The 12,847-nt window shown below is 36.7% G+C and overlaps 1 protein-coding gene across 3 annotated transcripts; it reads left to right on the top strand.

Moving 5' to 3' along the window:
• Nucleotides 1-1,561: 1,561 nt before the first annotated feature.
• Nucleotides 1,562-10,949, top strand: gja4 (gap junction protein alpha 4). 3 transcript variants are annotated; one of them, XM_038286817.1, is made up of 2 exons: nucleotides 1,562-1,715; nucleotides 8,403-10,949. In XM_038286817.1, the coding sequence occupies exon 2, from the start codon at nucleotides 8,412-8,414 to the stop codon at nucleotides 9,519-9,521; it is 1,110 nt and encodes a 369-aa protein (XP_038142745.1). In that variant the 5' UTR covers nucleotides 1,562-1,715; nucleotides 8,403-8,411; the 3' UTR covers nucleotides 9,522-10,949. The 3 variants fall into 3 exon arrangements, with proteins under 3 accessions (XP_038142745.1, XP_038142743.1, XP_038142746.1); XM_038286815.1 differs by having other exon boundaries at nucleotides 1,562-1,726; XM_038286818.1 differs by lacking the exon at nucleotides 1,562-1,715 and adding an exon at nucleotides 4,382-4,497.
• Nucleotides 10,950-12,847: the final 1,898 nt, after the last annotated feature.

The following is a 12,847-nucleotide window of genomic DNA, read 5'->3' as shown; positions in this document are numbered from 1 at the left end:
AATGGTGATTAGACATAAAACTAAAAAATAATGTAGAATCTATGGTGTGTTAACAACCCCCGTTTCCACTTTGATGATGAATTTCGTTTTGACATTGAACAAAGGTTTTTTTATTAGGCTGACATGATTTCAAAATTTAAACATTTCATGTCAGTCTTATGCTCTGAGAGGCTGCAAACATGTTTTAGTCTAAGGCAGAGATTAGAATAGAATAGAAAATCCCTTTATTGTCCCACAATGGGAAAATACTTGTGTTTACAGCAGCACAAAGATTATAGAAAAATAGTCAAACAAATATGATAGTGAAGGGGTTAAAAGATAATAAAATACTGTAATGTAAAGTGTTTTAACACTATAATAACTGTGGACCTGGAGGATATATAACCAATACACAGCTATGGACATTTTTACAGTAATAGATAAATGAAAATAGCAGCAACATCAGAGATGTGCAAAATGACAGCAGCATATTATTTAACCTGCTAAGATAGAAATTGTGCAAAATCAGCATGAATGTAACAACTTATTGAGATTGTTGGGAACAGTAATGGTTATAAGAAGGATCTGTGATAACGCTCCTTGGTGCATTTAGTGTAGCATTTGGTTTCTCACCTCCTGCACTGAGTCTAGAGGACTTCCAGTCACAGAGTTGGCCTTCCTGATCAGCTTATTCAGCTACAAATAAGCCAATGTTCACACAGACAGTTCAATAAAAGATGGCTGATGCCACAACAGTCATAGAAGGTCTTTAGGAGCGCCCCCTGAACCAAAAGGCTTCACCCTATCTTTAACCTAACAGGTAAAGCAAACATACAAACACACTCCACACTTTTAAGATTTATGTTTTCATAAAGCTTTAAAAAAAATTGATGTTTCCTCATCTTCAAAGTTAAAGACGGCTTTACTCTATTCCATCATATAAAGGAAAATAAAAAAAAATGTGAAAAAAAGAGTTAAAGGGATGTGAAAACTTTTGCGAGATACAATATATATATTTAGACAGGTATACAGGGGGAGAAATATACAAGGATGTAATCTGTACTATCTTCAACTATGTGCAGTGCTTCATTGAAGCCACGTGTTCAGTGGAAATAAGGTAAGTGGCGCCATTATGTGGTGCAATACTAAATTACAGACTGAAAGATTATTCAGATAAAGAAAATGACACATTATTCCTCAATAATAACGGCGTAAGAACATAAATGAGAATTAAAATCCTAAAAATCACAAAGCTGACCGGGGAGGGTTTTTATTAGTATTATTATAACAGGTTTAAATTGGTTAAAATGGCCAAAATAATTGCTGAAATACCTTTGCCAGAACATATCTATTTTAAAAACAGGAGCAATTTTTCTTTTTTAATTGGAAAACGAATTTCTTTTTATAGCCTTGATTCGTGCGTCTATTTGTAACCCAGTATCATCCAGATTTTAAAGCTAAACAAAGCACAATAGGCGCAATTAATGGCAGCCTTGATTAAGCAGGCTTCCAGGGCGCAGCGTCGGAGCGCAGTTACCCAGAACCGCTCTGGGTTCATGCATCACGTTTCCTGGACGGAGTTCCTGAGGGAGGAGAAGGGAAGAGAGGCAGGCATGGGAAAGTTCTCCCCACTTTTTCCGATCACAGCGGATCTTTATAAGTAAAGCAAACACGTTCAAACTGGGTGATACTGATACAGCTGAGGAAGATCTGTGTGGAGGAATCACCCGCTTTAAGTAAGAGAAAGGTAAGAAGGTTCACCTGGATAAGAAATTAAAAAATGAATGGAAATATGAGAATTTTATTAATTAGGGACCTCTGGTTGTGGATTAGGTGGGGTTCATTTCTGGGGTTTTATTGAAAATAATCCTCAATGTCTTTAGTAACAAAGTTTGTTAAGTTTGGCAATTTTTATTTCGACAATCATGAGGAATTTCAAAGTTCTAATTGAACTTATTTTAAAGTAACGGTGTTAAGTGTTTATGCCTTATTTCAGTTTTTATCTCTTTTCTTTTTTTTTTTGTTCAACACGGTTCTTACACTAGAAAACCGATCTAGAAATAAGTAAAAATGTATTAAATTAATTGCATTTACCCCTAATTTGATTAGGTAAATTAGATAGTTTGCCAATGGAATAAGTATTTTTACTCTTGAAATAAGATAATTAGCTAATATGCACTTGTAACGAGACAATCCAATTGTGTTTTCTATTTTAGTGTAAATTGTCTTGTTCCATTGGAAAGATGTATCTTTTACCTCATCAATCCAAGAACAAATGCACTTATTTTAAGAAACAATTACTTATCTAGATTTAACTTTTTTCCCAGTGTAGCTGTTATGTGACCTTTTGTAATAGTAAAAATGAGCAAGAATTGATTTTTCAGTAAAAATGTTGGCTATTTGAGGCTAGTTAATTATAATAAAGTACAAACGTTTTATAAAGTTGTGCTTTTAAAGCTGCAGTGCTATTATGTTTTAAAGTTCTTCTTATAAGAAGCCAAAAATAAAAACAACCCAAAGAAGACTTAGACTTATACTTAGACAACTTTTATATTAATTTTATATACACAGTGTATACAAAACGACATTTCGTTTTGTACAGCTTTCAGACAGTGAATGAGCAGCAGCTTAGCAGTGAAATGAACATTTCAACAACTTTCAACAACTTTCACTGGAGTGATCTGCTATAAATTGTGTATAGTGCAAAGTGAAGAAACGGCTAAACTTTTTTTCCCTTCTCTTTCCAAATGTATACAGTTAATAAGAAAGTTATTAGAATGCTTATTTCTTTTTCTTCCTTGTTCTAAAGTCCTATTATCTGTGGAAAATGACTAAAATTACAAGAAACCATATATATATATATATATATATATATAAATATACATACATATATATACATATACATATATAGAAAGACAGAGAGAGGGAATGTTAGGTTCTGTCATTGGTCTGACAGAAAACGTGACTGAAGTGACCTGAGGCCAAGATGTGGTGATAAAGAAATATAGAATTTGACAGCATGTGCCTGCTATATTTTAACGGCAGTGTCACTACAATGTACTGTATATTGTACATAACAATACTTAATATTAATAGAAGCAGCTGAGTCTCTTATTTAACTCATTAGTTATATTGTCCAAAACATCAGGCATCAACTTCAGCAGTACAGTGTGGTTCACTACTGACTACAACACCACACATCCATTTTATTCACTGGTAGGCATTTATTTGTTCCCAGTAACAATAAGCTATTTTTTTTTCTTTTCCTGTAGATTAAAGTCTTTTAAGTCAGATAGTGTAACAGAGAAAATGCCACAGGAAGCAAAGTTTTCTTTACCTTTTATAACCATACTTTTCTGCCCTACCTCCATCTGTTGCTACGCTCTGCTTCTCAGCTTGCTCAGAGAATGCTGCCATCTAAATGCTTTTATTGGATCTGATTCTTTCCTGAAAAAAAAAATACATGCATACCATTAATGAAAGGAGCAGCTATAAGCAGAGTTTTTTTTTTTTTTTTTTGCAGCTAAATGATAATGAATAAGGTGTTAATATTATACTGTATGAGTGTTGCTCCTTCAAGCAAACTTTTAAGAATTACTTTGTGATATGACATGCTCCAAGTAGTTTTTCTCTATTTCGTTTTTTTTGGTCTCCCCAAATGTTTCTTACTGTAAAAAAAAACAAAGATGAAAAGCAGAATATGTCATACATTACACAGTAAATTATACTATGCTTTAGTTGTGAAATTGTCTGTTAAAACAGGCTTATTATACTAAGAGTGTAATTTTAAATCACTTCTATGTACAAAGTCTGCAGTTCTTAATGGCAATTTTCCCAGAAGCAGATCAGAACAGCACAGTTATTACAATATTATCATATCAGAGCTCCTTGACAGTCCATTGTTTTCCCATCCTGTCAGACAAGGTTGCATTTTCACCCACAAATAGTTATTTCTTCCTTGAGGGGGAAAAAATAACATAAAAATACTTAATATCAAACAAATAGACAAACATCCCAGCAAAGCCTGAACTCCCTCAAACAGGATGTTTATTCATGCGTGTGTGTGTGTGTGTGTGTATGCATGTGTTGTCCCTTGAACAGGCTGCCATGTCATTCAGAAATGCCCAACATCCTCCATTCCTTAAAAACTTTTATATCAGTCGATACTTTATGGAATGCAATTACCCTATTCAGATTCGCTGCGTAACGTATTCTTTCTTTTATTACCTTACTCACCGAATGTATAATTGGTTGCATTGTGTTCTGTAAAAGCAATAATGGCCTCCCTTTGGACTGATTCTCAAAGGTTCTGTTTTAAACAGTTGCTGCGCACCCCATTTCTGTCCAAATAAAATGCTAAGTTTAGTGCCATATGTTTTTGTTTTAGTTGGCCTTAGTGTATGGAAGCTTTGCCTCTTGCATCTCTGTGATGAAGTCTGGAGCCCCTGAGAACTGTGTGAGCTCATGGAAGAACTAATAAGGCACTGCAGCCAGATACACATGCCTTTTTGCTGAAAGGTTTGTAGAAAATTAGCTCTCTTTGTTACTTATTGAATAAAACAACCAACCACTTGTTGTTTTCTTCTACAAAACTGTTAGAAATTTGTCATGGAAATAAAATGTGGTTTTTAGGTAGCACTATAAAGCCAGTCTAAACAGTCTAGCTCGCTTATATGTCCTAAAATTAAACTACAACAATAGATGTAACACATCTTACAATTAAAAGTGTTCAGTTATGTGTAATTGCTTAATCTAAATTCATCCGCTTCGCTTTAACATTCATTTTTAAAAGTGTCACTGTGTATTATTTTTCAGTTATTTTACCCTCTTTTTTGTTGTGGGATTTATAGGAAAGAGCAAACTTATTTGGAAACCACATACCAATTTTAGAACCCCTGAGAATAAACATCCCAACGGAAAGTTTCTTTTGCAGTAAAAATAGCCACATGTTGGAATGCTTTTAGACTAATTTCAAAATCTATTCTTTTTAGTGTGATTTTCACATATTAAATCAATCCAAAACAAGAACACTCTATCATTATTATAATTTTTTTTTTATGAAAAGGAAATTACATTTTTGGGGTTTTGCTGTTTCATTCGTTAGACTGATTCTTGCCAGTACACTTTATCATCTTTGAACTACTACAGCATTTAGTTACGATCGCTAATGAATGGGTTTTTCTGTATTTATATGACTTGTCCTTCAGTCCAGACTACTAACAAACAGTCTCTTTATCAAAAGTAAGCTTTTCATTTTTCCCCACGCATTTCCAAGCTTCACGTCTCTTTTATATTCCCCTTTAAAGCACTTTTTGAGCCTTTGAATAAAGGCTTTATTTGTGAGGTGCTGCAACATCATGTGCTTACATAAAGTTCCTTTATCTTGTCAAACACATTTTAAATCCAGAAAAACATGTAGAATTTAGGCACTAAAATAAATTCCACTTGGCATTTTTATTATAATTTGCTTATGCAATGATAAAACAAACTTGTTTATATCACAAGGATAAATTCAAAGAGTTGGTTTCTAATTATTTATTTCAGCCATGAAAAGGGTCCCAAATCCACGTGGCCCGATACAAAAGAGTGACTATTTCTAGTTAAATCCCTAATGGACTGTGATAAACCACATTTTCTGGTTCAGTTTTAGTTTTCACACCCAGGTCCTACGGTCTAAGTAGAATTTTTTTTTTCTACATCCCCTTTCAAATACATTAAAATCACAGAGTGCTTCATAAAAAAATAATAAAAAAGAATATTACACTTTGAAAACAAATGCAGCAATCTAACTGAAAGACATTAGTTGTAAAGATGCCTTTAACTGCCTCCTAAAAGAGTCACTGGGGGTCGTAAAGAGAAGAGAGCCTTGGGGTCATTGCCTGAAAAGTTGGATCCTCACGAGTGTTAAAATGAGTCTGTGGTCTCAGCATAAAAAGTCTGGTCAGATGATCTCCAAGTTCGAGGTGAACAGTAAAATCTAAATACTTTATGGATGTTTTCAAGAGCTTTGCCATTAGTCCTTTGATGTACAGGGAAGCAATGCAAGGAGGCCAGAACATGCAAATGAACAGTATTCTCTTCTATTTCCTTCACATTATGGGCAGTTTAAAGACAATTTAATCTGATTTGCTGTGAAAGAAAAAATACTATTACAATAGTCCAAATGAGATGAGAAAAAAAAGCATGCACCACCATTTCTAATCCATTTTTGACACCGAGATTCTTAACTTCAATCTTTTAGGATGATGAACAGTATTGAAAATCTGTACAATGAACTTAAACTAGCTAGGCCAAAATTCCTCTAGAGTAAGTCAAATGACTAACTGCTCAACACCCTGGTTGGTGTTATATTTTAGGGGGCAATTACTTTTTAAGTGAGACCAGGTTGGTTTGGATGGTAGTCTTTAATTAATAATCTAAATCATCATCTGAAAACTGCATTTTATATTCACTGTATTAATATTTGTGTAAGGATCTAAAGATATCAGTGTGCAAACAAAAAAACAAAACAAATGCAATCTGTAACAAGCAGGTACTTTTTTGTGATTGAAGTTAAATAATTAGTTGGGTAATAAATTAATGACACTCAGAATCTTGGCTTCATGAAAAGCAACAAAGACAAAGGCTGAGAGACTTTGATGAAACACAATTTGTTACTTCAATGATAAAATCTTTACTTGAACTATGTGAAAGTGTCAGACTATGCGATCAGTACTTTTATTTAGCTTTGCTGTTTGTATTATGCATTGATGGCCAACTTAGTCTTTCCTTTGGTGCTCTTTTTACATAGCTTTAAGCTCCAGAAAAACAAACATCAAAGGTTAGAGCTGCAATTCTGAACATAACTGAAAAGTTATGTAAAAACTTTTAGGCCAAACTTTGGATCTAGTTCACATTAGTCATAGTTTAATACAACAGATACATCTTTTTCCTGTTAATTGATTTGACTGAGTAGGCCGATCTAATGGCCTGTCTATTTTGACTCTCAGACCTAAGGCTGTAGAATGAAACCAACACAATAGGCATGGATAGAAGCATGTGACCTTACATCTGAGGTCTGAGTTTTGCAGCTAAGGCTCAGTGACTTAAGATAGTTTCTATCAAACAAGAAGCTATTGCTTGTTTACAATTTGGGCAAAACTAAAGGATTTATGGAAAAAATTGTGTGCACTGTAAAAACTAATTACATGCACATCAGTTTCATGCTAATAGATCAGGTTATGGTTTTTAACCTTAGTACCAACCAACAAAATTATTACATGATGTATGACTGGGAATATTTAAATAATATATATATTTTTTATACATTTCTCTCAAACTGTTCATCCATCTTCCATTGCCTGTCCAGCTCACAGGCGCTTATCTACTGCAGTGTTTGTACAGGGAAACACACCATGATGATTTTAAACTCCTGGATTTTAGTCACCCATAATCTATTTGTCTGCTTTTGGACTGTGGGAGGATGCCACATGCAAACCATGCAGACTCTAGGTGAGCAATCAAACCCACAACCTCCTTGGTGCAAGTGTACTGTGCTACAAACTGCACCTCCATGCAGCCCCATGTGCAGTCTTGATATACTCATCCTTTCAAAATGTTTTCCTCTATCAAAGCAGGGGGAAGAGAGATGTTTTTTCTTTCTTTAAAGTAGAGGCTGCTTTACCACACAGGGGTTTGATCCAAAGACCTTTGCTTATGCAAAAGTAATTCCTATCCAGATAGTGCTGGTAGTTAGGAAGGAGCTAGGACTAGGAAGCGGTATTCTTCTTATCACCAATTCATTTAGCATTGGGACCTTCTGATGTTCCCACACATCAGTAGTAGCTATACAGATTAACAAGAATGTTTTACTTGTCCTTCATATATTTGGGGTTTTAGAAGTAAGAGTTTTATTTTGTTGCATTTTGTAACTTTTGTTTTTGTAGTTCTTTTCTCGAAAGCTGTATTCCGAAATCTACCAGCATCTTTCATGTGTGCCTAGCTAAAGGTTGTCTGGATTCAATGCAGCAGTCTTCAGCTCCTTTACTACCCTGGATAGAGTTCTTACTAGACATTTATCAATTCATAAGCAGAATTTGGAAATCCGTCAATTTTCACATGATGGGCCACGATTGGCGAGCTGTAGGTCATTACGAAGACCACCGATTTTAAGCGCCGGTCATTGTGTTGTTGATGAGTTTTTTTCTAAACAGACAAGCATCTTTCTCCTGCACTTGGTTCATGTTTTTGTTTGTGAATTTAAACTTCTGACTGAATTGGTTTATCTCATTATGTCCAAGTCAGGCTGTTGTAAATATATTTTTTTCTTGCTTCAAAAAGAACCTTCATTCAGTGTCATCAGATGATGTTTAGTTATATTTTCTAGTATTATTTGATATTCTAATTACTTACATTATCTCCTGCCTATAATCTTTTCTCCTCAGGAGCAGAGGATGTCCAGAGCTGATTGGTCCTTCCTGGAACACCTGCTAGAGGAGGGCCAAGAGTACTCAACTGCAATTGGCCGAATCTGGCTCACTGTTCTCTTCCTTTTTCGCATGCTGGTCCTGGGAACAGCTGCTGAATCAGCTTGGGATGACGAGCAAGCCGACTTTGTCTGCAACACGAAGCAACCCGGCTGCACGGCTGTGTGCTACGATAGAGCCTTCCCCATATCCCACTTCCGCTACTTTGTGCTTCAGGTCATCTTCGTCTCCACTCCTACCATTTTCTACTTTGGATATGTGGCTATCAAAGGAGGGAAGGACACAAAAACTAAAGAGAGCAGAGGGGAAGTTGGGGGTAAAAACAGTGACATGGTAAAAAGGACAGAGGATACAAGTGTTAGCAAATATAATGCAGGACAGAAAGAGGAGGGACATCGTTTTGGGAATGGTTTAACATCTAAGGCATGTCCTGAGGCTCCAAAACTGAAAGGGGCCCTTCTTAGGGCATATGCATTCAGCATCTTCCTAAAGGTCCTCATAGAGGCGGGATTTATTGTCGGACTTTGGTTCCTATATGATGGGTTCTTCATGGCAGCCAGGTATGAATGCAATGGATTCCCATGTCCTCATACCGTGGACTGCTTTGTCTCTCGACCCACAGAGAAAACCATTTTCACAATCTACACTCAGGTGATTGCTGGCATCTCCCTTTTACTCAACTTTATTGAACTCATCCATCTGTTGATGCTAGCCATCTCCTATCGGCTGGAGGACCGGCATCAGGACTACCTACCTCGATCAGAGCGGGTTCAAACAACTCCAGCAATTCAAATGGAGGAGTCCCGGGCTTACAGTGGAAGGGACAGTGGTCCCACGCAGGGTGGGGAGGCTGAATCCCCTAGCAACCCTTGTGAAAGCTACGCTGATGCGGTAGTAGAGGTGAACTGGGAAGCAGAAGAGGCAGTGGACAATTTGCTTCCAAGCTACGTGAACTGCATGAAATCCACAAGGAAAACACATTCTAAACGAAGCAATCATTCAAAACATTCACATCAAACAGAAAAACATCTGAAAGGTGCCATTAAGGGACATACAAACCAGAAACACTATGTTTGATATTAGCTTTATGCACTTTCTTTTTGTTCTTGGTATGCCTGCACATGACACTTAACTAACAGGAGAACACAGTTTAAAGGATCGTGGTACAACAACCACTGCACTGTGAACTCCGTCCCTTAGAGGCAGACAGACATTTGGAGATTTTATATTATTTTCTTTTGATAAACAAACCTTTTCAAAATGAAGATTTTTTTTGTAAACCTAGTGCCAAAGGCAAAGAAATGTGACTCAACAACAAGATTTAAGTCATAAGATGCCTTCCGGGCTATGTTTAATAGCCATTTGATGTGGAAAAAATAAGCGGAGGGGTCTGGCAAAGGGAACTACTTAGTGTTTATGCAAGGAAATTTAGATTTAAACATATTCCTCTGAGATTTGCACTGCAATCCCAAGAGTCTCCTGGAACTTTGTTCTCTCCTAATGGATTTGTGCTCTCTGTGGAATGTACTGGTCTCTGGCTCCCAGAAGGATAATTACGGCATAGATGCAGGCACGCATGCATGCACTCACACAATATGCTTATCTCTTTTCACCCAGTGAGCTCTGGTCAATCAAAAGTTAAAGATGTGGCCTTGGAAGGGCAAGAGGGGATGGGAAGAGGAGCCTAGTGGGATGGAACACTACTTAGAGTGACCATAGCATTTAAACTATGAAGGAAATAACTCTACAAGTACTTGTTGATTTCATAGCTGGAAACTTTAATGAGTAATAGCTGCAGTACCTTCCAAACTTATTATTTTTTATTGTTTGTTACATAACAACCACAAAATTCAATATTGGGTTTCTATCGAGTTGACGCACAAAAAGAAAATTATGCATGGTTTCTGTTGCCTTGTACACACCATCCCCACCTTGAAACAAAGTGGTGCTAGCGTCATGTTGTGGGGTTGCAGGGATGCTGAAGCTGCTCAGAGGTGGTGGGAAGACTGACAAAGCCAAATACATATTTTTTCTACATTTATTTTAAACAAGTAACTGAAAAGTGTGGTGTGCATTTAAGTCTTTAGAAAGGACACTACTAGAGCTTCCTACAGGTTTTCCTGTAGGAGAGCTGCCATCGATTTCCCCAGACAAGTATCCCCCCTCTCAACATAAAACTATAAAAAGAACAAAGATATAGGCTTCCTCTTTAACTTCATATTTTTGCACTATTATGTGTTAGTCTTTTATATAAAGTACTAATAGAATACATTGAAGTTTGAGGTTTGTAAAGCATGAAAAAAAAAAGATTTAGTAATTGCACAATGAATGAACAAGAAGCGGTACAGAAATGTACACATTCGATAAGGGGGGGTGAAAAATATACAGTATTTAAAGGTATTTTTGTAGTATTGTCAATGCTAGTCGATATATTTATTGCTTTTAGATTAATAAATAATTCTTCATTATTGAACATGATGATGTAAGTACATAATAAAGTCTAAAGAAGACAAAACTTCTCTGTTTGTTCTCTCATAAGGTTCAAGATGATCTATTGTGTCTCCATTTCTCTTTCATTTAACAACAAGGGTGAGTTTTTTTGGGGGGGAGGGGGGGTTTCTTTATCCAACAATATACTTTCCATATACAGCAGAAAATCTTAATAGAAATATAAAGATATGGAAGAGTTTTTCATGATATCATCAGCGCAGCTTGCCAAGGGAACCAGTGGAGGGAAATAACTTTGATTTAATGTCTGTTTTCTAATCATGGGGTTATGGCTTTGCAGTGAAAAGAGGGCATCACTTATACAGTAGCACTAGCTTGTGCGAGCTGGAGCAGCGTTATGTGCTGTGTTTAATTTCCCCTAGAGAGGCCTGGCTGTTAATGCTAATTTTCTTGTGTAGAGGAACTTATAAAACTCTGACATCAGCACCCTCAGCAAAACCTGCTTATTTGTGATCTGATACAGCGTTGGGATTTTTTTTTTTCAGCAGTGCAACACCTCCGGTTCAAAGAGGTCCTATGATAAACAGTTTTCCATGGTAATAAAAAGGGATTATTATAAAAAAATAAGTGAACCTGTCTCAGAACAGCTTGAACTGTGGCTGAGGTTACAGAAAAATGGGAGCAAACAGCTAAATGATTTAGTTTTCCTTTGGGTTACCACAAATTTTTCAATAACGATGGGAAGGGGATGCTTCGGCCTTTTGGAGAGGAATGTGTTTTTGGCACACACCCATGTTAGGGATGAATTGGCCGGTGAGAAAACAAAAGTTACCAGGTTTAATGTCTGCCGCCGAACTCTGCTGGCACTTGTAAGCGGTCCTATTATCTCCAGTTTCCATTGTGGGCGCATGCGTGTTTTTTGTGATTTATTCTGTTTTCAGCGAAAAAGCCGAGAGGGTCAAGGAACACATTGCAGAGGTCGACCTGCGGCTGCCAGCCCAAGCCAGCAACAAATTTGTGGGGGAGTCTTTTTACATTATGTACTTATAGGTTAAAAGACAGGAAAAAACGAGTCCCTTTTCTATTCTTTTTACAGACTAAACACTCTTAAACTTTCAGGTTGACTTTTGATTGTGAGGTGAATTTTTATTATCTGTTTCATTGTGTGCTTCCACTGAAAACTCTGAGAAGCTTCAAAACCACTTATGGTTCCTCTCTCAGAACAATGGGGCATTAATAACCTTTATGTCAGTAACTCTTTTGATTATCTGTGATGTCTAGACTCCTTTCCTTCACCAAAGCAACCAGAAGGGGCAAAAATGTTTTAAAGGAGTGTTTAGAAGAAAGTATAAGAAATAGGCTTTATCTAAAGCTGTGAAAAATATTCAAATAATACTATTATGTGGGAATAAGCTTTATCTGGACTTATCTGTAAAATGATTTCCAACAGTTATACAGGGTGTGTCTGAGTCCAGAGGTCACTTCTACCTTTACTTCCTGACATTGTGTGAGCCAACGTTTATACATTTTCTCAATTTATCCATGAAAACAGTCCATTAAAGCACATTCTTTAGATAATTCTTAGTTACAGTAAATAGAAAGATCAATTCTGCCTGTTTTTTAATTAGCCTTAGAAGCACAACCACTTCTCCCTGTGCATATGTGGGTTCTCCCAGGGTACTCCAGCTTCCTCCAAAGACCAAAAACATGACTGTTATGTTAAATGGCTTCCCCAAATTCCCCTTAGGCATGAGTGTGTGAATGAATGGTTGTTTTTCCCATTTGTCACTGTGTTGCCCTGTGATGAACGGGCGACCTGTCCAGGGTGTACCCGCCTCTCACCCGTAGACAGCTGGAGATAGGCACCAGCCCCCCTTGCGAGCCCAGCTGGGATAAAGCATGACAGAAAATGGATGGATGGTATCTGGATTTAGTCTCATTTTAATTCTTGAAGG

This window comes from Cyprinodon tularosa, unplaced genomic scaffold (genome assembly GCF_016077235.1).
Source record: "Cyprinodon tularosa strain WSP-4 unplaced genomic scaffold, ASM1607723v1 ctg230, whole genome shotgun sequence".
Classification (NCBI taxonomy): Eukaryota; Metazoa; Chordata; class Actinopteri; order Cyprinodontiformes; family Cyprinodontidae; genus Cyprinodon; species Cyprinodon tularosa.
The sequence above is the reverse complement of the archived record's forward strand: the minus strand, read 5'-3'. Positions and strand labels throughout refer to the sequence as shown.